This window comes from Kryptolebias marmoratus, linkage group LG20 (genome assembly GCF_001649575.2).
Source record: "Kryptolebias marmoratus isolate JLee-2015 linkage group LG20, ASM164957v2, whole genome shotgun sequence".
Lineage (NCBI taxonomy): Eukaryota > Metazoa > Chordata > Actinopteri > Cyprinodontiformes > Rivulidae > Kryptolebias > Kryptolebias marmoratus.
The window spans coordinates 15639048-15664128 of NC_051449.1; the positions used below are offsets into that span (position 1 = coordinate 15639048).

Consider the following 25081-nt stretch of genomic DNA (forward strand, 5'->3'; position numbering starts at 1 on the left):
CTTTTTGTTACTCACACGAGGATTCACAGCTAACTGCAAACTGAAAGTAATTATTTGAGTTTTTGTTAATATGTATACTATGAATTTATGTGATTTAACTTATTTGGTATATTAAATGAAATGAGTGACTTTGTTCAACAACAATATTACAAAATTGATTTAGTTTTGACTGAAAGTTTTGTTTTTGACGAGAATGCAACTGAGAAAATGTGCGCGTTCACAGGTGTAAAAATCAGATGTATTTTTTCTTTTGTGAAAGGACTACATTACGATTAATACATGATTTTTTTTCCCCTTCAAGTCTTAAATTGCATTATAAACATGTTCAATGCAGAACATTGATGTGGACTACCTTTTTATTTTTTAACAATACCAACAGTTTTGTATACTACACATCCATGTATAAAGTCTGGACACTTAATTTTGTTTCTGTGTTAACTGCAGATGACACACAGTACAATGTGTAAATGTATCATCAGGTTCTACCAGGAGCCACGGATGAACTGCACTCTGGGACCTTCATTTGGTCTGAGATACTGGAGATTAAAGTTGATTGCTACAACACAAAACATGTTCTTGGATCATTTGTCAAGTCTTATGAAGTTGTCTGTTTTATACAAATAATACAGCTGTGCAAAAACAGTACAAAAGTTAGAAAAGTATAAAAGTTACAAACTTAGAATTAATGTGGTATTCAGTTGTTTTTTTTTCTTTATGCTACCAAAACTCAGAATCTTAACAAGAAAGACAAATGCAGCAACAATAATTACTAACATCCCATTGGTTTATAGAGCTTGCAATTCATGATGATGAGGGCATTCATCTTTTTATACTTGATAACCACTAAAATGTTATGTTTTGTGGTGACTATATTGGTATTGTTTTACTTACCAGTGGAACTAGGAGCACTAAAATGATTTAACAACAACCGTCTGTTTGTTTAAATAATTAAAGTGTGTGGTTATGTTTGTTTCTTAAAATAAATTTGAAATATTTCAAAATGCTATAAAAGGAGTCTGCAAATACCTAATGTGTACATTTCTGATATTTGTAATACACACTCAAATATTTATGAATTGTCGCACAAACCACTGGAACAACCAAACTCAAAAGCCTGCACCTATTTCCAAATGTTTCCAAAATAACAAATAAATTCCATAAATGTCCCATTAAACGACAGAAAACTTGTAGTAACTATGCCAGGCCGGAGTGCGGCGTTGTAACTGCCACGAAAACACACCGAAACCAGAAAACAAGACGCGGCGCATGCGCACAAACTTGTTTGCACGCGGGGTACTACGAACTAAACAAAACAATAAAATGGCGAGTACCACCACATTTGTGTGGACCGACGACGAAGTCGAACTTCTGCTTCGCGTCACCCTGAATTACAAGACTGCCAGGGAGAAGGACGGCGTGGACTGGGAGTCCTGCCAGTCCAAGTATGCGGACATAATGGACGCTTTCCAGGCGCAGTATCCGGCGCGGAGCATGGCCGGGGGGAAGGATTTTCCTCACCAGATTCGAAACATCTCAAAAGCCCAGGTCACCTCCAAAATTAAGAGCATTCGGGGGAAGTACAGGCAGGCACTAAACACGGGGCGCCGCAATGGCCAAGGCCGTGTTATCCTGCTGTTTTTTGGGCTCTGCGAGGAGATCTGGGGTCGGTCGCCTGCAGCGACCCCCATCTCCGCCGGCTTTGAGACGGGTGACCTCGCCGAATCCTCGTCGTCTTCTTCGACGCGGGCGGCGTCTCCAGCAGCAGAGCCGCCCGCCGGTTTGAAGAGTGAGGAGTGTGAGGTAAGACTGCCTCCCGCAGGGGTTCGCTGCAGGCCATTGCATTATTTTTAGCATAAAGCTAGCTCCTGTTTGCTGTGAGCCCAGCTGGAGGCATAGACTCAGTCCAGGTGTTGTCTCTCTTTTCCAACACAATGTCACGAGAGACAACGTTCCTCCTTTTAACATTTGGTTGTGTTAAAATCAAATAAATGATTAAAAACATTGAATATATTAGTAATAACCCTTTAGGTAATGTCCTTTAGGTAGACGTGAGTAAAAGATGAGGTCACTGTCAGCTACTACCACACCAGATTAGAGCTCAGTGTCTGTAACTCAAACTGAGTTACAGACATTTGTTGGTTGCTAAGACTGGTTTGCTGTGGTGGCCATGTTGAATCAGGTTGACTTTAAGTGTTAAGGTCAAGGCAGTGATTACTTCCTGAAAGTTTCCTTAAAATTAGCTTATATATATTTTGCTAACAGTGCAGTCACAGGCAAAAACATTATCGCTCCACCAACCAAATCCCCCCCCCCCCGTTTAAAGCCCATTTTAGCCTTGGATTGGTCAGGGCAATAACAAGGTGTGTCTGCTTTGCTCCGTGTTCAAGGTAAACCTGGACAGCCACAGGACAGAGAGAGAGACACCGAAAAGGAAGCTCCCTGCCGACATGGACGACCTGCAGATAAAGCGGAGGATGCTGCAGATAATGGAGCGGTCTGAAAGACGCAACGCAGAGAACCTGCGGCAAATAAACACGAACATTGCGAACAGTACTCAGATGATTCAGGAGAGCCTCTCGCTGATGAGGGAGTTAATACAACAGCGCGTTAAGCAAATAGAACTGAAGCTGCTTTAAGTGTTGTTGCTGTTACAGTTGCATTTCAAAAAAACGGTTCTCTTTTGTCTTTTTATATTTTACTATTAATATAGCTTGGTTTTTGGAAAGTATTTTAAACTTACATTTTAGAGTGCATATATCTGGACCTGGTCCCAGTGCTAGTTTCCCCTCCACGTGAATAAACAGAATATTGATTATGGTAAATTAAATAAGAAACATCTCAGATGATTTTTTATTTTTTTTAAGTGCTGACTTTTGTTAATTCACATACTTTTTTACCATGCCTCTGTATGATCAAACATTAATTTTTCTGGTAAGTTTAGCTGTGATTACTTCTTTCATGCTTTAAAAGAAGGGTCATGAGATATCATGATTGTGTGGGGGTGGGGGAGTAGATGGGACTTTAATTCCCATCAAGTAAAGGCCAGACTAAGTCTGTTGATTTAGAGTAAGTCAATGTGGACATTTTCTGCTAGTATTCTCTTATCTGGTAAGTTATACAACAAATCATGTGTTTAAAAAAAATCTCAGAACAATGTGCCAACAACGGTTTATATTTTTTTACATATTTTGATAAATGTTGTCACTACCTACCTTAGAAGTAAGACAGAATTAAGGTTAAATGTGGTGTATTGCAGCACAATCTAAATTATTGTACTGTATTATCTGGACTATAAGGCGCACTTAAAAGCCTTCAATTTTCTCAAAAAACCACAGTGCACCTTATAATCCAGAGTGCCGTATATATGTGTGTATAAGAAGTTGTAATGTTTTAGTACGACTTTGGTAAACTACAAAGCCGCACCGCTTGCGGCATTAAGGCTCAGTTATAGTCGCGCACGCCACGTGGACCTGAGCAAGCGGTGTAGGCGTTTATACTTGGCTATTACATCAGTGGAGTATTCTCCAAAAAGACGGGGCAATACATTACAAAACCAGTGGAAATGTGGTTAAAAAAAAGAGAGCAGACGGTTGACGCACACCAAACATGGCTGCACATATCCAAGAGGAAGAGCTGTTGTGTTTTTGGCTGTGATACATAAAGGATGTTTAACCTTAAAGCCTTAAACCTTCAGTTTGACTTTCATTCATTTATTTGCCTCGAATGAAATGTTGAGACATTATAAGGATAGTTAAGTGTACTGTATTATTAGTTGTGACTCGCCCTATCATAGGACTGATGATGCTAAATAATAAAAAAGCTAATTATTGTTGATATATAATCTTTCAGTGCGTGGCGTTCTTTGTGTCCAGCATCCTTAGCCCAAAAATGGCTGGAGTAACCCGGGATCTTGGTGTCAGAATAAAAGCCCCTTCAAACTCCTCTCTAATGTCTTTCTAGTCACTCCTGCAGCAGGTGGAGATGCATTTTTGATACTGAGCCCTGAAATCTCATCTATTAAAGGCTTCCAGTGATGACTGAAAACGCTGTAAGGTTATATGTCAATAATAATTTGTTCTGCTTTTATTATGAGTGTTAAGATTAAAAGACAAATCACGTTCATACTGCAACCAGTCTTTAATGTAAAATGTTGGCACATTGTTCTGAGATTCACCTATTTATTTATTTTTTACACATAAATAACAACCAACACTTTGTGTATTGAAAAGTGCAACCACACCGGCCGCTTTTTAAAACTAAATAACCGAGTTTGGATATTAGAATCTGCTCACTCTTCAGCTTCAGCTCTTGCTACTGCGCGTACTTTTTTGGAACACCTACTTCCTGTCTATGGAGCCGACCAATCGTGTCCTGAGCCCGGCCTGCCAATCCAGGGAGGACCCGCCCCACCCCTTCTGACCTGGAAGGCAGGCACACTCACTCTGTTGTGTATACAATCTGTCTGTGGCTTACATATCGTAATAATCATGTTTTACTTTTACACACGCGTTTTTGGAGCTTTATGTTTCAATAAAAAAAAGAGTTTAGGAAGTTGTTGCAGAAACCTGTTTATCATCACTCCACACAACACTTTCCAAACGACAGTCTATACGAGCTACATGTACAAGACGTCTGTAGTGTTACGGGTCGAGGTACTTGGTGAGCACTCTCCTGACTCTCCTTCCCTCCTCATTAGAGTCACTCATGTAATCGCTGCACTGTGGAGGAGGCTGGGAGTCTCTATCGGCTTGCATTGCTTCCCACAAAGCCTGTTCGTCCACGGTCTCCTCGCTGTCCTCGCAGTAGTTGTGCAGAACAAAGCACGTGTAAATGACGTGCGGCAAGTCCCTCAAGTTGATGTCCATGGGCCGCCTCAGGGCGCCGAATCGCGCCTTGAGGCGACCGAAAGCGCACTCGATGACCACGCGGCCGCTGCACAGGCACAACTCAAAGTATTGCTCCTGAGGTGTGGAGCAGCCCTTCGAGAAATCCGTCATGAGGTATGGCAGCAGAGGGTACGACGAGTCGCCGAGGAGGAAAATAGGCACGGGCTCTTCCTCTTCCACGATCTGCTTCTTCAGATCCGGGATCTTGCCGGACTTGAAGCACAAGTTCACCCTGGAGTTGGCGAAGACCCGAGCATCGTGCACGCTCCCGGGCCACTTGATCACAACGTCCATGAACCTGTACCTGTAGTCGCAGACGGCCTGGACGTTCACCGAGTATCTGCCCTTGCTGTTGATGTAGTCCGCGGAGTTGATGGACGGCTGTTTGATCTCGATGTGGGTGCTGTCCACCGCCCCCAAACACTGCGGCATGCCGTGCGCACTGTAGAAGCCTGACACCAGATCTTCGGTCTCGGGCTCCGTGAAGGGCAGCTTGATGTATTTCGGACCGAGGTGGGTCGCGACGGCTTTGCACGTCTGCCTCAGAATGACGGACACGGCCTGCCGCGACACCCCGAAGGCGTTCGCGGTCTTCCGCAGCCCCCCCTCGTCGTCGCTCAGGTAGTACAGCGTCAGGGCGACTCTTTTCAGCGGGTCGATGGGCGCCCTCATGTTGGTCGTCTGGCCCTCGATGTGCGGGCGAAGCTGCTCAGTCAGGGCGACGAGCGAGGCTCTGGACATGCGGAAGTTTTCGCTCCATTCGCCGTCCTCCACGGCGCCGCTAACGAAGTTGTCCCACCAGCTGCTGGTCCTCCCGGGTCGCACCCAGAGCTTCCTCCTGGTCCCGCGGCGGGTCCTCGTCCGCGGCGGGTCAAGCATGTGGTGGATGCTGCTGTTCAGCAGCCTCGTCTGCTCGCTCAGGTGGCAGAGGACGCGGAGGTTTTGCTGCAGCTGAGCCACCAGGTCCTGTAGCGTCTGCAGCAGAAAGGCCAGCATCATGTCAGCCGCCATTATTGTTGTTGTTCCGACCGACGCGCGTGGGGGTGTCATAGATCAGGTTAGACGCGGGGTTATGACGTCACTGCTCTGATAGGGTTGAGTTTTGGCTGCTATTATCATAGACTGTAATAAATTCATACATTTATACAGAATAAAAACTCATGGGTGGTGCTTTGAGTTTTTTTGACTCTGAAATCTGCTTAAAAAAACTATTTCTTGTGGACACAAGGTTCAAACAATAAAACAAATTACAAAACTCTGATCAAGTGTGAGGGTACGTTGATAAAAAACAAAGAAACAAACTAAAGTACAGATGGGTTTAAAGCTACTCATTGCAAACTATGAAATCAAACATAACAAAGGATATTCCTGCTGGGACTTCAATCCTGAAATGTGGGTCCACACTCAATGTAAACAAGCACTCAGCTGAATATGTCGAAAAACCACTTGACTGACCTACATTAGGATGGTCATAGTGTGTGGGTAAACAAATGTGTCAGAATGTAATAAGTATCAAATCTCAGAGGAGATGTTCACGTGGCTTTTGCAAAACCTCTAGACCACTAGATATATAGACCTAACCTATCTTTTTATAGTCATACTTTACTCAATAAATTGGAGTGTAAATACGTAAGGCAAAGTTGTCAGACTCAGTCCCAAACAGCTCCATGGACATAATCTCTCTTGACCTTTTTTCAGTCACTCTCCATTGTGATAGTTGTCAGGCGGTCACACATTTTTCTTACAAATCTTAATTTAGGAACACATTAACCATCAAGATAAGAAAAAAAGAGTGCAGATTTAGTTTCTTACTTCATAAGTTTTGTTTTTGACCAGTTTCTTTTAAAAATCCTTTAAGCTCAGGATACATTTTAGATTTTTGCAAAGTTATTGTAAACTTGCTTCCACAACATGGACTCCCATTTCAGCCACTTGGATTAAATTAAAGATCCTTTTAAGAAATATCTCATAACTATTAATTAAGTGTCTCATTATCATGACTTAGTTATCTCAAAATCCAAGATGGTATCTCATATTTAATTATGGTAAATGTGATGGCTGGAGAGATTGTGTACATGCTTTCTGAGGAGAAGGAAGTCTTTCTTTTAAACTCAAAACATAAATAACAACAAAGACGAAGGTGCTCTTGTTAATTTTTTGCTCTATGATAGGCATATCTCTGCGGATATCAGTTCTACTGTGAGCTCCACGTAACATATGAGGAGATGCACCTAAACTACTTTTGCTTGTCTGCATTGTTTTCATCTGAAAGGTGAATTTGTTCCTGTCCACTTGCTGAACATTGCGCCGGAGGTTTGGAGAGTTTGGAGATTTCCCTCCACGCTGCATGTGAATTAAAAGCATGTAGCTGAAACCTAAGACCTCCTCTCAAAGTGGAGAAAGTGGGATTCCATACAGATGAAATGACGTCATCTCATATTTTTATTTTGAAAACCTCTCCGGAAGTGGCGCTTGGCATTTGGCATGCGCATATAATACCAAAGAAGAAAAGCATCAGCTTTTTACCAGCGGCTGAACACTGTAAACACCAGAAACCAGGGAGGCTTCTTCTAGAGCTTGGGATGGAAATATAAGGTAAAAGAAAGTCTTGGAACAGGACTGTTTTTGTGTCAGCTGCCAGTCTTTACGCCGTCAGCATGTGAAATTCAGTGTGAACTGTGTTAACATTAGCGCAGTTTATTCAATCTGTTTTGTTGGGGTTTTCTTTTGGGACCAGATGATGTTAAGCTAGAAACGCAAACGATCACCGATACCCCGACAGTGTACTCTAACAACGCGTAATTGTCTCCGTTGTGTGCTTTGACTCGTTGTTTCTTGTACACTGAGGGATTTACCAAATGAAGTGACATCTAGAGAGCTAGCTGTAGAGTTAGCCTCCCCATGTTGAGAAGTAAAGTGACGTTTGGACGCGAGCGTTGCCTCGATAATTTTATTTTTTAACTTATTTTTGAACATAAACATTGGGCCCAGAAGCATGTTGTCTAGCTAATTAGTTTTGTAAAAAAAATAATTCATAAAGTAATTTTTTATCATACTGTTAGCTAGCTAGCTAGCTGGCTTACGCACCTAAGAAGCTAACAACAGTTAGCTAGTCTGAGCTAAGCTACTCGTTTGTCAGTGAAGACTATTAAACAAGTTAATGTTACACCAACTAACCGGGCTGACAGCAGAGGTGTTTTGACATAAAATGGCGATTTAAAAAAAGCCTGTTTCTCTGTGCTGAGTTGTGTCCTCGCAGCAATATGATATGCGTTTGGTTTTCCTGTCTCCATATTTAATTAACCTTATCTAGGTTACTGACATTTGTGTCATTGTGCTTCAGCGTCAGTGTTTTGATTTACTGTCAGCATGAGGAATTTAAATCCCTGCCAGTATATTATCTGCTTTCAAAGCTTTGAGTTGTACCACCGTGAATAAACCTTGGTTAGTCTCTAGAAATATTGGCATTCAGTGTTTGGTTATAAAGTGAAGTGAAAACTTTTTATTTTTCCTCCTTGGAGTCAATTCCTGTTTTTCTATTGAGGTCAAGAATGAAATGGGTCTTTATGATTTTCATTTATGCTGTTTCCCCTGTAAGGAATTAGCTGCAGAGTCTAAACAATATGTAGAAAAATATAAATATGTTTTAGTTTCAAGGCTTATTCTTATGCACAGACTAATCCTCTTGAGCCCCTCTGTGTTGAACATTAAAATGTATTATAAAATAGAAATAGATGAAAAAAAAACACTGACTTTTTGTGTTCTTTGTGCTTGTTTGTTGCGTTGTTTCTGCTGACTTGAGCTACCTCTCCTGGCCACAACCAGACCTTTTTAAAAGAGATTTAGGAAGTTTTTCCCTTTGGTTAAAGGTTAAATGAAGGAAGTCCTCTCTGATTATGGCAGATCTGCCTGGATTCCACTGATGAGGGCACAAAACTGTAGCATTTTCGTTTTAGTATTACAGAGTGGGGAAAGCCACTTGTTGTGTGTGGAGGTTAACAAACTCTACCGCCAAAAATGACCACAGATTTATCATTTAACAAAATACCTGCCGCTGGTGTGTTTATTGGAGGGGGTTATTGCGTCTTTTCAGTCCATATGATCTGTTAAGGTGAGAGAAACTGCTACAAATCTTTAGTCGGTAGCAGAAAAAAAAACCCCACAAGCTGTAATAAATCAGCAAAGTGGTGTTAGTATGTTCTCGAAAGAGAAAATAGCTGGAATACTGTAAAAGAAGCAGACACACACTTTAAAAAGCTTGTTAAAAAGCTGGCTGTTTTTCTTTTTAACAAGCTTAAAATTAATCAAATTTTTCTTTTTTGTTGTGTTCACAGGCTAACCTTAAAGTGTCAAACCAAATACTGTTCTTCAGTGCAAGGACACAAAGCCAATGCGCAGGTGGGTGTTGTGTTTAAGTATAAACCTGATACTCTTACAGGGCGTGGGTGCTTTTTTTCCAGACTCGTGTCCCACTTCTAAACAAGAATTGTTTAAATGTGCGACTGCAGCTTGGTGCTCATTAGGGCATTACGCACAACACATCAAGCTGTGTCAAGTTAGTAGACAAAAACGCATGTTTGTACTGTTGGTGGAAACGTACTGAAATGTAATATAAGAATTGTTTGTAACTCAGTAATATCCAGTCTTTTATTTCACCGCATCGGCTTACAACGTGGGCAAATCTATAGTAAGTTGTACAGAATAATGGTGATCATTGAGAAGGGAGAGCTGACTTTTACTCTGTTGTGTTCCTGGGCTTATAATTTCAAACATGTGGCCACTTTTTTGGTTAATGTCCCAGTCGAGGCCCGTGTTAAGGAATAACACAAAACCAAAATGTGGAACCACAGCCACAGCCTCTAAAGACAGAAGTGCTTTCACCCTGACTGATCCTGTACCCCAAACTGAAACAAAGTACATAATCAAGTATAATCACATGCATCTGTTTAAAGAAGATAAGCAGGTTTTAAGGGGAAAACAATAGACTGGAAAAACATGTATTTACAGTTTGGACGAGAGCTCGATCACCTTATTGATAAGTCAACTTTGAATGACCAAAAATGAAAAACAGATTGACATCTATGTTCAATCAGTGACTTAAAAGCAAAACTAGAAGAGCAGCCAGCCTACATATTTTTTTTTTAAACTGACTGAAACATTGCTCATAATAGATACACCCTAGTCTGATCAGGTAATTGATTTATTATTGAAGCAACATTTGATATAGGACATAATAAATATACTTAAAGTCATGGTAATAAAAATCAATGTCCAGCAAACCGAGGTAAAATTCAACATGCACTGCAATGTTTGTTGTGGGAGAAGAACAGATATTCCCATTCTTACTTAATATTATGATTTAAAATGTTTTTAAGTTTAAATAAAAGTTGTGCTAACAACTGGGTCTCACTATCTAATCCATTGCAAACTTAGTGCAGCTTATAAAAAAAGGGCCCAAAACATTTAGTAATGCACCTCCTCTGTTATGGGACACAAGGAAAAATAAAAAAAATATATAAAAGCAGCAGGATTAGTATGAATGTCCTAAAGACATTGAACCCCAGCAATTGTATTTGAGTTTGTAAGACCAAAGCGCTCGACCTGGCTGTCATGAAGGAAGATGTACCCAAGTTGTCTTGCCTTACTTCAGTAAATAAATAAAAATCTCATTAAACGATCACTAAATTGATATTCGGTCATTTAAATGCTTAAGATCAAAATAATTTGACTATTCAGATTTTGCAAACTGGAATAAACGTAACCTCATGAGGTAATTCACGTGTAAAGCTACTTGAGTGAAGTGTGAGGCCTGATCATAATGATGAAGACGACGTCTGTAGAAATGGCTGCGTTTAAATGTCAGGGAAGTTTTGGCTGGAGCTTGTGAACATGAGTCCCAGCACCGAACTGAGCCTGTGCCCCCTGCTCTAAAAAAGATGTGGGGGACACACCGAGTGGAGGAGTGTGGATACGTTTACACTGACAGCTACATGTACAGGACAGTGAACCCCCCCACCCCACCCCACCCCCTCTATATTTGGTTCAGCTGACTTCGTCTTAGCCCGGGTTGGTGCAGCAAAAGGACCTTTTCCAATCAACACTAAGTCTAAAATACCAGAGTGGATTTTGCACACAACTAAATCAAATAACTTTTTTTCCCCATTTTGTTGTTTGCTCTTTTTTTTAGTGCTCTCATCTAATAGAGCTTTTCCATCTAACTTAAGTTAGGTCTCTGTAGCAGTGCCGTGCCAGACCCAGTGACTTGCACTTCCATCGCAGTGTGCCAAGCTAAACTGCTGAGGCTGCAGGGCCAAGTCTCACCACTCTTCCTCTGCTTTTAAGGAAAAAAAAGGGTCCAGCCTCTTTGTTCTCAGTGCTTTTGTATGCAGCTCTCTGGTGAGGGGTTTAAATTTAGCCCGTTTACTCTTACTATTGATCATTTTCAACTACTTAAAGGTTACACTGACTCATGATTTCCTGCTGTTGTTTCGGGAACCTTTAAGAAAGGTCAACAGAAATATCATTGGACTTCATGAGACGGTGTCTCTAAGCTTTTACAACTTCAGTTATTAGCTCTAATATCTGACAGAAAGATTTTCAAATTTTTGGCATAATAGATAACGGTGTCTGTTCTGTGAAATAAGTTATAGAAATAGACATGTTTATGTAGTAGAACATGGTAATTTTTTAAAAACGTGACCAAAGAAACGATGATAATGGCGGTATTATTTACCATACATGAGCTAAGGAAAAAAAAACAAAACAAAGCAGCTCCGCAGACCACTTCTGTCGGATGGATTTAACACGGTGAATCCATAAATTCCCAGTAAAAAAAAAGTAAAAACCTGAAGCTTCTTCTTTTACAGCAGAGCGAAGCTGGTTGAGATACCGAGTTGTAACCATGTCAGTATGTTTCCCGTGAAGGGCCACCAGCGCACGTCAGGACGCCACTGGAATGGACATCACCAGCCGCTGTACTCTGGGGGACCCCAACAAGCTCCCTGAAGGGGTCCCCCAGCCGGCACGCATGCCTTACGTGTCAGACAAGCACCCGCGGCAGACCCTGGAGGTGATCAACCTGCTGAGAAAACACCGGGAGCTTTGTGACGTGGTGCTGGTGGTGGGCGCCAAGAAGATCTACGCCCATCGTGTCATCCTGTCTGCCTGCAGCCCCTACTTCAGGTATGGAAAAAAAAGCCCTTTTTTTTTTTTTTTTTTTTGATTCACGCCTGCACATGTTCTGTAGAAAAGATTAAGCTAGCTTTGACAGCATTGTTTGTGTTCGGATGGCCTCCTCAGGGCGATGTTTACTGGAGAGCTGGCAGAGAGCAGGCAGACTGAAGTGGTTATCCGGGACATCGACGAGAGAGCCATGGAGCTGCTCATTGACTTTGCCTACACCTCACAGGTATGAATGTCCTCAATTGATCATGATGTATAAAGATATGCACTTCAGGCATGCAGCTGGATTCTCTAAGTAAACTCTTAGTTGATTGGTACACATTTAGACAAAGATATATGCAGGTATGCACTTAATGAAAACAAAAACACTCGGCGGAATCTGCCAAAAACCACGTGGGAGCTTAAGTGATTGAACTACATTAGACTGACTAAACTTCTATTGTGTCTGTTTTATTTTTCAATTAAATGGGTGAAATACATTCTGTCTACACAGTGTACTCAAAAAGTTTTCACATAAACATGTGCCAAGACATTAAAATTGTTGGACTCGATCCCATAGCTTGACACCATTGTTGACCTATTTTCAGTCACTTCGGCTGTTTCTGTAGGTGAACAAACGCATGTCGTAGTTAGCAGCATTCACAGCTTTTGCTTATGAATTTTTGCACTTTAATCCTTTGTTATGAGGAGAAAAAATAATGCTGGTTTTGTTTCTTCATGAATTAAATTTTTTTTTTGACTGGTCTTTGACATTGCGATGAGAAAAGAAAGCGGCGTTTAGTTGGAGTCCTGAGAGTACGAACCAAACACCAAAACGTCCACGTCTCTGAAGGTTTGTGTGTTCACCCTCCCAGGTGACCGTGGAGGAGGGGAACGTCCAGACGCTGCTCCCCGCCGCCTGCCTGCTCCAGCTGGCTGAGATCCAGGAGGCCTGCTGCGAGTTCCTCAAGAGACAGCTGGACCCGTCCAACTGTCTGGGCATCAGGGCCTTCGCTGACACACACTCCTGCCGAGAGCTGCTGCGGATCGCAGACAAGTTCACGCAACACAACTTCCAAGAGGTGAGAACATAAATGCAAATAAATAAATAGATTATTGGATCATCAGCTGATTTGTTTGACCAGTAGGAACCCTAAACTGGCTTTTAGCAAGCAGCAACTTCCTGAAGACTGCAGGACAACTTTAGGATGTAAGATTTAGATTATATTTGTAGTTTGGTTAATTAGGTTTGTTTTACAGATTCTTCGTATGTAATGATTTGCATCAATATAATTTATTTCAATGTACTTAGAATATATTAAAAACTCTTGCTTAGTATCATCAGTTAAACAGAATAACACAAGTCATTTTATTCTTGTGTAATGCAGCTGGTATGAAATTTGTTAATAATTGAAACTTTTATTTTGTAGTTTTAGATACATTTGAGTTTTTCTTTCTTGCCTCCAAAATAATCGTTCTGTATTTGGCACATTGACTTTCCTTTACGTATAAATTTTCTCTGATCAAGATCAAACTACATTTGTTGTTTTATTTAATGTATTCATTTATTTTTTAACTAGAACTTGAAGCAGACACACAGCTGCTCCAGCTGTTATTATCCAGTATTCCCAAATATAAATTTTTATGATTTTTGTCATTTATTTTGTAGAAACGTTCAGGTTCTTGTCCTTCATGTGTAGTTTTCAGCAGATAGATGAAATGTTAGGATCCTGCAGGTGACTCAGTAAAAAGGAGAAACTGGTTTTGGTCTGTTCAGTTTAGTGAGCTGCAGATCCTGACACGCAACCTGCCTGCCTTGTTCTCTTGCTTCTGACTCGCCTCGGCTCTTTATGATTATATGTAATGAGTGTCTTCCACGGCTCGTGTATTGTGACTGGATAACAAACGAGCCGACTTAAGGCTCCGGCATGCTCCATAAGAAGTCAAGAAGTCGTTCGCAGTCACGTGGTTACGAGGCGTTTATTTTCGCACACACCTTTCATCGTCAGTGAGACACTCGGATCAGAACTCCGGGGAAGCTCCTCCCTCCTCCTACGGCGTCAAAACAGGTTTCTTCCCACTGGCATCTCCACTTTCCTGTCCTTGTACAGATTTTTGCTTCCCTTACCGCGACCAGACGTGTTTATTAAACTGTCTACTCATGGAGTATGACAACAGCTTTACTGAATGACAGAAGCAGATACAGAAGGTCTTTTTCTCAGTAGGCTTTATTTTCTTTTCTGAGTATTTTTAATTTTGAATACAGTGGTTGAACTCTCATTTCATTATTCATAACACATACCCGGTGCTTTAGCTTGAATATTAATGTAAATAGAAACTGACGAGCTCAGACACTTGGACTTGTCCAAATGCTTTTAAGACGAATAGAAACTGATGCTGATGAAGGCGGGTTCACAGAGTGGTGTTGTCACAGGTGATGGAAAGTGAGGAGTTCATGCTGCTTCCTGCCAACCAGCTGATTGACATCATCTCCAGCGACGAGCTGAACGTGCGGAGCGAGGAGCAGGTTTTTAACGCTGTGATGGCCTGGGTGAAGTACAGCATCCAGGAGCGCAGACCTCAGCTGCCTCAGGTTGGTTGGGTTTGGAAAACCTTACTGGAGCTCCTGGAGCACGTAGACATTTGGGTATTGCTAAATACACAGTTTCCAAACATCTGAAACATTCAACAGCTTGTTTCTTTTGCTTGTTGCCTTTATTATTTATATTATTTTTGTCTGAAAGTTAAAGTGTTTCTGAGTTATCTGTGAAGTAATGCTTGATAGACTTTGACTTGAGGTTGTCTTCTGCAGGTGCTGCAGCACGTTCGCTTACCGCTTCTCAGCCCCAAGTTCCTGGTGGGGACTGTGGGCTCAGATCCTCTCATCAAAAGTGATGAAGAATGCAGGTGGGTGTTGTTTTTATAGCTCGCCAGTGAAGGCGACATAACGTTATTTAAAAAATTTGACTAAAATGACAACGACTCCGTCATTTCTTAACAGATCTTAGTCTAAAACTGGCCTAAAAGACGGAGGGTGATGCACATTCTTTTAAGGAGTGCTAGGCCTTTTAATTTTTTAAAAAGTAAACCTTCCTTGTGTTTTTAGTGGCTGCAGTCTGAGCAGATTGTTAAAGAGAAAACCTAAGATGCGGGGTGATGAGAGTCTCGTTTTGTCTGTTGTTTCAGAGATCTGGTTGATGAGGCGAAGAATTACCTTCTGCTGCCACAAGAAAGGCCGCTGATGCAGGGCCCTCGAACCCGGCCGAGGAAACCAATCCGATGTGGAGAGGTCCTCTTTGCAGGTCACATGTCATATGTTCATCTCTATTTATCTTTTAAGTCCTAAATGATCACATTTGAGTTAGGATTCCAAAACATGTTTGTATTTCAGTCCCATTTTTCCAGTGTCCTAAACGGTGTAACTTCATCTCTCACGTTTTCCTTGTTCTGCAGTTGGTGGCTGGTGCAGCGGGGACGCCATTTCCAGCGTGGAGCGCTACGACCCGCAGACCAACGAGTGGCGCATGGTGGCGTCGATGAGTAAACGGCGGTGTGGGGTTGGCGTCAGCGTCCTGGATGACTTGCTGTACGCGGTGGGAGGTCACGACGGCTCGTCGTACCTCAACTCCGTGGAAAGGTTGCTGCAGCAGCTCGGGCTCTCTGATGGGGCTGGGCGGTTAAACAGGATCTCAGGGGGGTCTAAAAATAACAGCAGTATCACTTCGAATATCTTAATTGGTTAATAATGCAATTATTTTTGCTTTATTCTTAAAAATATTTATTAGAAGTTGTCTTGAATTTGGATTTGGTCATTTATTCAAAATACCGCCCAACCCAACTCTTCAACTTATTTAATACTCGTGTTGAGGGGATTTTTAGACACATGCTTGTTTTCCACCTGAGCAGGTATGATCCCAAGACCAACCAGTGGAGCAGCGACGTGGCCCCCACCAGCACCTGTCGAACCAGTGTGGGTGTAGCTGTGCTTGGTGGTTATCTGTACGCTGTGGGGGGACAGGATGGAGTTTCATGTCTCAACATTGTTGAAAGGTGACCCCCCCCCTTTTTTCCCCCTTATTGTCCCTGTTTTATCAAACAGCATCATGTCTTGATGTGTTTAGGATTTGATAATCCTCCAAAACAAACCCAGCATCGTGGTCAGCTTTTCTATGGCTTTGTTAAGGAGGTATTTTGTTCGGCTGTGACTGACGACTTGTTGGGAACTGAACATTGTGAAACAAAAAGCAAATTTTCAGTTGGAGTCTCACCGAAAGTGTTTGTGACCAGCGAGCCGTGCGGCTGCATTTGGAACGGCCAGTTTTTGAAAATCTCAGCATATTGTGACGTGCACGGGTTGAACTCTTTGCGTCAACATGATTTGTTTGGCTCGTTTTGTACCCACCTCAGTATCTGCCCCTCGTTCATCTTTTCATTTGCCAAAGTACACTTTTGAAATGAGGAAAGGCAGAATTGGTCCAGTTTTTTTTTTTACTATTTATTATTTACCACCTGCATGTATTTAAGCCCAGCGTAGAGCTCCTGTGCAGGGGTGAAAACACAGCTCCAACATTCTTCAGACGGGTTGGAGATGCTCGCAACAAAACCAAAAAAGGTTTGAGACGCCAGCGATGGCTGTGTGACTATTTGAAGAGAAAATTTGTTGCACTTTTTTTTTTAGCGCGTTCCAAACTCAAGCAACAAGTCTTCCAGCCTCTGTGACTCACGCCAGGAGTCTGAGAAACCCCTGCGAATGTCTCTGAGACTTCCCTGTGAATCTCATCCCAGTGAGATGATATCTGTAGTTACATGTTGCTTTGTGTTAATGTTGAACTCTTCCTGGTTGCAGGTATGACCCTAAAGAGAACAAGTGGACTCGTGTCGCCTCCATGAGCACCAGGCGGCTCGGTGTCGCTGTCGCCGTGCTCGGAGGGTTTCTTTATGCTGTCGGAGGGTCTGATGGGACGTCTCCTTTAAACACAGGTACTTTGTGACGTGAAAGTGCTGTTTACCCATCATCCACTGTTAAAAACAAAGATACTTTTCAATAAAACTACGAGGAGTAGAAATATCATCTGCACTTTCTCGTCACATTAAAACCGTATTAGTCATTGGTAGCAGTAGTTGCTTTACCTACGAAAAGTGGACACAGTTCAGTGTTCCTGTGGCGGTAACCTGTAGGCATCTCCCTTTTCTTCTTTGTCCTGCTCTCAGTGGAACGCTACAACCCCCAGGAGAACCGCTGGCACACCGTGTCGCCCATGGGAACCAGAAGGAAGCACCTGGGCTGCGCAGTCTACCAGGACATGATTTACTCTGTCGGAGGCAGAGACGACACCACGGAGCTGAGCAGCGCGGAGAGATACAACCCCAGGACCAACCAGTGGTCTCCTGTCGTTGCCATGACGTCCAGGCGGAGCGGGGTGCGTGGCTCTTGGATTGGAAGCTCACTTCTTTATTTTTATTTTGCCGTGATTAACGTGAATGCGGTCCGGTGCTTCTTTTAAACTGTTCCCTCTGTCTGTAGGTGGGCTTGGCAGTAGTGAACGGTCAGCTGATGGCAGTAGGAGGCTTTGATGGAACAACGTATCTAAAAACTATAGAAGTTTATGATCCGGACGCCAACACGTGGAGGTAAACGTGACCATTACTGACTTCATGCTATAGGTTTTACCGTAGGCAGTGAAAGGAAAGCTCTAAACTATTTTCTGTAATATACTAATATTAAGAGTTAAAAATGTCACTTTTTGACTCAGCAGCAAAGGAGAAAAAAATGATTTGACTCAATCATGTTATTATTTTCATAGATTTGATCTAAATGATTTATTCTTATCTTGAAAATAAACCAAAAGGGACCAGAGCAAATAAATTATCTTTGATTGTCATTAAAAAAAACTCATTTCAGATTTAGAAACTAAAGTCAATTAGTTAGATGCTTAATTACTTCGACTTCAGCTTCAATCTTGTGTATAATTTTTGACCCAGTTTTTGCCTGTGATTAAGCATAAAACAAACTGTGGCTTCACGGAGCTCAGTGTCAGATTTTAGCTCGTAAAACTTCACTGCCAGCTGTTTGACGGGACTTCCCTGTGAACATAAATGCTGTGTGAGTAGGTGCTCAGAGTCTTGTTCTGTGAACAAACATCACTTTGCAGAGAAAACCGACCCAAACAGCAGGTATCAGTGGATCCGCTGATCGATACCATCCTAACAAAGTCATTTTTTCTGTCTAGGATGGAGACAATCAGTTGAGTCAAAGTTTTACCCAAAGCTAAACGTATTAGAAATAGTAAAATTAGCTGAGATTGTTCTGTTTAGAGTATGTTTATAGGTTCACGCTTGTTGCTTGTAAAACAGTTTTAGCTGCTGAATTACTCCAAGAATTCAATGTAAAATTGGGATGAGCTGATTTTTTTCAGTGCCAGTAGGTGATATTTATAGCTAAATGTTCTGTACACATTTGACCCAGTTGCATCAACAAAACCCAGTAATGAGTCGTATTTCTTTAACCTGTTGCTGATCTGAAGGTTTAAATGACTCACTGAGGACGGTTTCTCTGCTTGCGAACGTATAAAACTCCCAGAACGTTCAGGGTCAGGAATGAATGTTTTAGTTTTCGATGATGGACTGATATATAATATGTCTTGCCGCCTCTCTCCAGGTTATATGGAGGAATGAACTACCGGCGGTTAGGTGGAGGAGTGGGCGTCATTAAAATGACTCACTGTGAATCTCACATATGGTAACCCCACCTCCGAGCCCTCACCTCTGCTCGCCTGCGGTCACTTCTCATCACGCTGCAACGGACGCCTCGCCGACTCTCCAGCGGAGGGAAAGCGCTGCGGGGATGGGAGGAAGGACAGACACGAACTTTTTGAACTCTATCGTCATCCTCGAACTCCACTTAAAGGTCATTATTTTTTTACCCAGTGATGTCTTCGCTTACTGACCGGCTCGCCGCGAGATACACAGAGAGCTGAAGTTTACAAAACATCACACAGCTTCCACGTTTGGGGGCTCGCCCTCTCCCCGGGAACTCTTATTTTCATCATCCAAGCCTCGGGGTCTGGATTTGGGTCAGCGTGTGTAACAGATGGAGCTCAGCGTGACTTTTACTGCTACTGGGGGGGTTCAGAGGAGCTGAGGAGTCGGGGAAACATCGCTTCACTAGAAGGAGGCTGGAGTTTTACCGCCAGCCACCAAAACACTGTCTCCAGGAAACAACTGAGCTCGTTGAGTGTCAGAGGTGAATCCTGTTTGGGTTTTGAGTCATCCATCTCAGCTGTGGCTGTTAACCCAGATAGATCCAGGTATACGAGTTCTTTTGTTTAACTGTGGTCCTCAAATGTTGGTGCGTTAAGTCCTGGGGGGGCGTGTGTAGCATTAAAATAAAAAACAAAACTCCTGCCTCTGTAACTGGAAAACTGAGATGAAGGCGCTCAGGACAGGGGTGTGTCACTGAACACTAAATGAAATGTTACCTCGACTGTTAGTTCGAACAGCGCAGTTAGTGAAACATACGTTACCCGTCAGATGAAAACAAAAAGAAATCAAGTAGTGTCGCTGATTTGTCAAGGCTCGTCTCGTCTCTTCTCGTACAGAAAGTTGCTCTCTGGAAAGAGGGCAGCTTCAAATCCAGCAGCATATATCTGGTTTTTCACAGGTAAATCCACAACCCCAAATCTGACAAAGCTGGAACGGTGTGAGAAATGTAACTAAAACCAGAATTCAACGATTTACATATCTCATAAACCCATATTTTATTCACAATGGAACATAGTAAACATTACCCCATTTTTTAATTTCTCCAAACAATAATACAATTTCTTAGTTTAAACGTGTGTTTACTATTTTCTATTATGAATAAAATAAAGGTTTGACTTTTGCAAATGATCACATTCTGTTTTTGTTTACATGGTCCAAACTTTTTTTGGATTGCGGTTTTACCTTTAAAGGTCAAGAGTTCCTGTTAAGGAAACCACAATCATAAAAAGTACCATTTTTTTTTAAAGTGGAAAAATAGTTTTACTGTGCTGTTTTCTGCTGTGTAGTAACAGTAATGATACACAGTTGATGCTCTGAGTTTTTCTATCAGCTCTACAGTCAACGTTGGACTGAATCTAAACACTTTTTTACGTTCACGGAGGCTCAGGTTATCGGCTGACTTCTCTGGCAGAAAAGGACCGTAGTGCAATAAATTCAGCCTCCAGTAAAAACAACAACAAACACCAACCTGTATGTATTTGACAGCTGAACTGGCCCCAGTGTTCAACAACTACTTGATGTTTTTTTTTGGTGGCACATTTACCTCAAAAACAGTATCCACACACAGATGTCTGCCAGGACTTTCCACAGCCGAAACAGGAGTTTCTTTTTCCCTTTTCAAATCTGGCAAAGTAAACATGTTGTCTGTCGCTTTTAACCTGGATGGACAACTATATATTTATTTTTATTCTGTACACGGACAAATAAAGTTTGTAAAGGTCAGAAATGTTATTAGTCACACAATGGTGGAGTTTTGCTTCTCACAGTCCCTTGTTGTTCTGGTTGAAAAAGTTACACATTACATTGGCTCCCCCTGGTGGAGAATGGTTGTATCGCAGAACAAATTCACCAAAAAACCCTCACCTGGTTTCACACCTGATCTCAGCTCTGCATGAGGAACAGATGAAAATAGTTTGGATGATTGGAAATGTGTATTTTTTTTTTTAGATTTATTCTTTTTATGTTATTTTTAAAAAAATGGTTGTTTAAGTCATAGATCAGCTTGTAAATAAGACATTTGAGGCCTTGATGCTGCGCAGAGGTGAGTGGATTTCTTCCCTTCGTGAAGCACTTTAAACCATCTGTACAACAAACCACCAAGGCTGAAAGGGACTCTGAGACAGGCAGAGGAACTGAAACATTTTAAACATCTTCTCATGTGCAGGACGGACCTAACCTGAATGTATGAGTGTCTGAATATCCAACAGATGATCCGCTTTGAGATTCGGTTGGGTTTAGTCTTTTTTTTGTTTGTTTTGTTTGTTTGTTTGTTTGTGACGGGTGGGTTTAAAGTGGCAGGATGGTGTCTGGGATTACCAGGCGCAGGACTTCACTGTAGAAATGAATGTTTATGCTGCAGAAAGCTCACTTGAATTTTTAAAACCTGAACATTTCTTTTTGTTTTTGTTGAATTTTTAACTTGACATTAAAGCTATACTCTGCGGCATGTTGTACTTTTGGACGTCTTGCTGCCAGTTGCTGAAGAAAACAAAGCTGTGTCTGATTAGCATCTGGCTTTGTCTCAAGAACTCTTCCCGAGAACATGCTGCCATTTTCTCTTGTCACCAAATTAAAACGACAACAGAAACATAAAGTTTAGAACTCAACACAGATTTCTCCTTTTGTCCTGGGTTATTTATTTGCTGCCTAGCTGCATTTTCTGTGAGTTAAGTTCTTACCAGAGGCTAATAAACCATCCTGTTATTACTGTCTGACTTATCCTTCCTAACGTTTATATATATATATATTTTGGACATTTTCTATGTGGGAATCCAGCCCCAGCTTGAACTGTGAACACGTTCAGATGAGTTTTTCCTCCTAAAATAGTCACAAACAGATGTGGCAGGAGCTGTATTATCTGTATTATCTGTACTGGAGCTCTGCTCTGACAGAAAACGTCCGGGTTTAAAAACCACGTGCATAAACATCAAATCGTCTGCCGAGGTGTACACAGCGTTTGACATTTGCTTTAATACCCTTGCTCTGTTGTTGTCTTTTTAAGCTACCATTCTTTTAGCTTTTAGCTAGTGTTAGCTTCTTTCAGCTTTAAAGGCTCAGTTTCAGCTTTTTGTCATTCAGCTCTGTGTTCAAGCTGCATTTTCACCAAAATGCTAAGTTTTCATTCATTTAGCTACTTATCTTCAAAACTTGTAACAAACCCAGTTCCTTTTATTTAAAAATCAGATTATTTTTCTGTCCTTTCACACTTTAATACAGTAAATATAGTTAAATATATGACTTTTTGTTTAATCTGAGCTCCTCCTCCTGCTGCTGCTTTTCTGGGAAATATAAATTGATTTCCTTCTCAGCAGAAGGTGTATTTATTTCTCATGTTAAAGGAAGTGAAATGAAGCCGGTTTATAGTCTCTGCCATGTTGTCCCCTGAGGGCCCAGAGGAGGGTCCCACCCACACCAGACACGAGAAGCGAGTCCACACATCGCTGCTCGTCTCGGTGCTGTTTATGTCTCCGTCCTTTTTTTTCCCCTTTTCCCTGTCTCATGAAGGTACCCCGAGCCAGAAGCTGCTCTCCTGCTCTCCGTGTCCGTCTCTGTGGACACGTCTCCAAACCGTCCTGCTGCTGGTTCTAACCTGAAGACAGCTCCCGAGCTCCGATCGCCTGCTTCCAAGCAGAATCCAGGAACATAAGACGGACTGATGAGAGGGGGAAAGGTTCTGTTTACTCGTCCAAATGCAGCACAGCCCTCTCACCAAACCTCCTCCCTCCCATTACTGTCTCAATCTTCGAGCCTTTGAAGTGACACCATCTCACACCACAGGACTAAGGCTGAGCTGCACGTTCAGAATAACACGAGAAAAACTTGGAATAACCTTTTTTCTTCTTTCCCTTCCCCCCCTCTTCCTCCTCCTCCTTCCTGATTTCTTATCAAGTTCCAAACTTTGTGTAATGACGTCATTTGGACTTTTCCTCCGAAGCATCATGAAGGTCAGTGGGAGATGAGGGCTGATTATCATGAAATGCTGATTATGGAGTGGCCTCTCCTCGGGGTTTGGAGTCAGTCTGCTGCTAATTGGTCTGGGTCAGCAGTGATGATAAGGGGGGAAAAAAAAAGGAATTCCTTCTGAGATATTCAAGTTCAGGTGGAAAAAAAACACCCAAATCTCAGTGAGCTGATATGAAGGGTTTCCAGACTGACGTTCTGCTCAGGAGATCAGATTGTTTTAATGCAGAAATACAGGTAACGAGTAAAACTAAGTGCCTTTTTTCTGAATTCTGCACTTTTCCTGTTTGTTTTAACACAGAGACATAAACTGATTCCACCCCCCTTCTCTCTTACTTTACTGACGATTGTCTGCAAAAATGCAAAACGTGTGCACTTTGGACACATTTCTTCTCATAAATGATCGCGTTTCCTCCGTTGGAGGAAGCGATCAAGCTGCTTTAACATACAAAGAACACGAAAACGTTCTTTTCTCTTTCGTTTCTGCCTGGTTCTACCTTGGTTAGCCGTCTCACTTTAAAGGTTTATTTTTGGTTTTAACTTTCTTGCCTCCCCTCCTCACATCTGTTCATCATTTCTGGGTTTCTTCTCATCCATCATGCTGTCATCCCAGTTTCCACTCCTCTTTCTCTGCTCTGTGTTTATTGCCACTTTGATTTATGTTTGTGGTTTTTGGTTTTGACCCCTCCTGGACTTCCTGTCCTGTGGAGCTTTCTGTTAGTTAGTTTAATAGTGTTCAGTTTTTAGTGCCGTTACACCTGCTCACTTCCTGCTGATCTCCTCTGAATTCAACCCTGATATCGGAGGGTTAGGAGCTTTCGTGTTTTCTATGGTATTATTATCATTATTCTAGGAAGAATTTACAGATTTACAGAAGATTGGACACCAGCAGCTGAAAGGTGGAACTTGTGTGTGTGTGTGTGTTATCTCATGAATCAAAATATTTTATTATTCAACATACTAATTGAAAATCAGTACGTTTCCATTGAATTGTCTGCATTTTGTTCCATTTCCATGCTTACAGTATTTATAGACTTTTACTTTTAGAACATGTTGACACGTGGCAAGAAGAATGCATCAGAATTCACACTATTCTTTCTGAAATAAAATGTCTTTATTTAGGTGAATTCATCATTTGTACTTCTGACCCCAGGCCTGTTTTTGGGACTGAAATAAAAAGCCAATTCTGTAGATTCAATTCAGTTTGTCAAAGACCTGCATGTGCAAGAGGGGCCAATGTGAAATAATCCCCCCAAATGTATCTGGTCTCTTTAGAAAGATGAGGCTAAAATGCAGCTTTAGACTGTCTACACACACACACACACACACACACACACACACATACAAGATCTGAACATCAGAACCAATGTGAGCCACAAATATGATGCACCTGCCACATCCAAACACACACACACACACACACACACACACACATTACCCTGGGGTCACATCACTTCACACTTCTCCAGACGGATTTAGGGAATCCATGACATTTGCAGCCACACTCTCCCTGCTCCTGCACGGCGCTCACCAAGCACGCAGGAACGTTTCATGTCCATTTTATTAAATTTTTTTTATTATTGTTGCTGAAAAGACCCACCGATGTGTGTCATCTATCTGTCTGCCTGCCGCCTTCGTCAAAAGCAACACCAGCCCTAATTTTCAGGCCCCGGGGGCTTGTGGGAGGCAAAGGGAACGTTGTCCACGTTCTCCTGTTTTTGTCACGTGTCTGACGCTGGAGAAGACGATGAGCTGAGCTGTAAACGTTTCGGTACAATCTCGGTACCCCGCTGGGATGATGCTTTGCTGTAGTCCCTGCCACCAGAAATGTCCTGTGTGTGTCTGCAGAGCTTTGAGTCCAAACATGAGGCAGGCGGGTGAGCATGTTTTTGTCTGCATCTGCATGTGTGTTTGCATGTCTGTCGGTCAGCAAAATATCTCATGAACCACTGGATGAATTTACAACTAATTACCTTTTCCAGCCAACCTGATTCAAGATGGCTGCCACAGCCAAATGAGCATAGAAAACACAAAAAAGGCTAGAATTTGGTCAACTTTATAGATATTAAGCTACAATTTGATGTGGTCACAGTTGGGTGGGATTCACAACACATACTCCAAGTGTTACTCACTGTGTGAGATCTTGGCTTAAAACTTCAGCTTTAAGTAGTAGAGTCAGAAAATAAACATATAATATAAAAGTATAATGAAATGAAGGTGTCACCAACTTTAGAAGCAGTTTTAATCAATAATTACATGTCAGTATCTTAATTGTTAGTGTATCAAGTAGTGGTGAGCAGTGAAAACTACTG

General features: G+C 41.9%; 3 protein-coding genes across 3 annotated transcripts; 2 read left to right on the top strand and 1 right to left on the bottom strand.

Moving 5' to 3' along the window:
• Window positions 1-1259: 1259 nt before the first annotated feature.
• Window positions 1260-3933, top strand: LOC108238585. Its single transcript, XM_017420782.3, has 2 exons — window positions 1260-1800; window positions 2388-3933. The coding sequence occupies exons 1-2, from the start codon at window positions 1267-1269 to the stop codon at window positions 2634-2636; spliced, it is 783 nt and encodes a 260-aa protein (XP_017276271.2). The 5' UTR covers window positions 1260-1266; the 3' UTR covers window positions 2637-3933.
• A 707-nt stretch (window positions 3934-4640) lies between these two features.
• Window positions 4641-5897, bottom strand: LOC108238611 (putative nuclease HARBI1). Its single transcript, XM_017420814.1, has one exon. It carries the CDS (start codon window positions 5895-5897, stop codon window positions 4641-4643), a length of 1257 nt encoding a protein of 418 aa, XP_017276303.1.
• Window positions 5898-7340: 1443 nt separating this feature from the next.
• Window positions 7341-21520, top strand: klhl20 (kelch-like family member 20). The gene is made up of 14 exons (XM_017420773.3): window positions 7341-7481; window positions 9221-9284; window positions 11811-12068; window positions 12186-12294; window positions 12923-13129; window positions 14482-14640; window positions 14860-14954; window positions 15234-15349; window positions 15501-15684; window positions 15954-16097; window positions 16894-17027; window positions 17259-17467; window positions 17572-17678; window positions 18706-21520. The coding sequence occupies exons 2-14, from the start codon at window positions 9277-9279 to the stop codon at window positions 18788-18790; spliced, it is 1815 nt and encodes a 604-aa protein (XP_017276262.1). The 5' UTR covers window positions 7341-7481; window positions 9221-9276; the 3' UTR covers window positions 18791-21520.
• Window positions 21521-25081: the final 3561 nt, after the last annotated feature.

Bases quoted from the DNA above. Each gene is read 5' to 3' on its own strand.
- LOC108238585 (XM_017420782.3), top strand. From the start codon at position 1,267: ATGCGCACAAACTTGTTTGCACGCGGGGTACTACGAACTAAACAAAAC. The intron at 1,801-2,387 runs GTAAGACTGCCT...TCCGTGTTCAAG, and splicing joins TGAAGAGTGAGGAGTGTGAG to GTAAACCTGGACAGCCACAG.
- LOC108238611 (XM_017420814.1), bottom strand. From the start codon at position 5,897: ATGGCGGCTGACATGATGCTGGCCTTTCTGCTGCAGACGCTACAGGAC.
- klhl20 (XM_017420773.3), top strand. The intron at 14,641-14,859 runs GTTGGTTGGGTT...TGTCTTCTGCAG, and splicing joins GCAGACCTCAGCTGCCTCAG to GTGCTGCAGCACGTTCGCTT. The intron at 17,679-18,705 runs GTAAACGTGACC...GCCTCTCTCCAG, and splicing joins CCGGACGCCAACACGTGGAG to GTTATATGGAGGAATGAACT.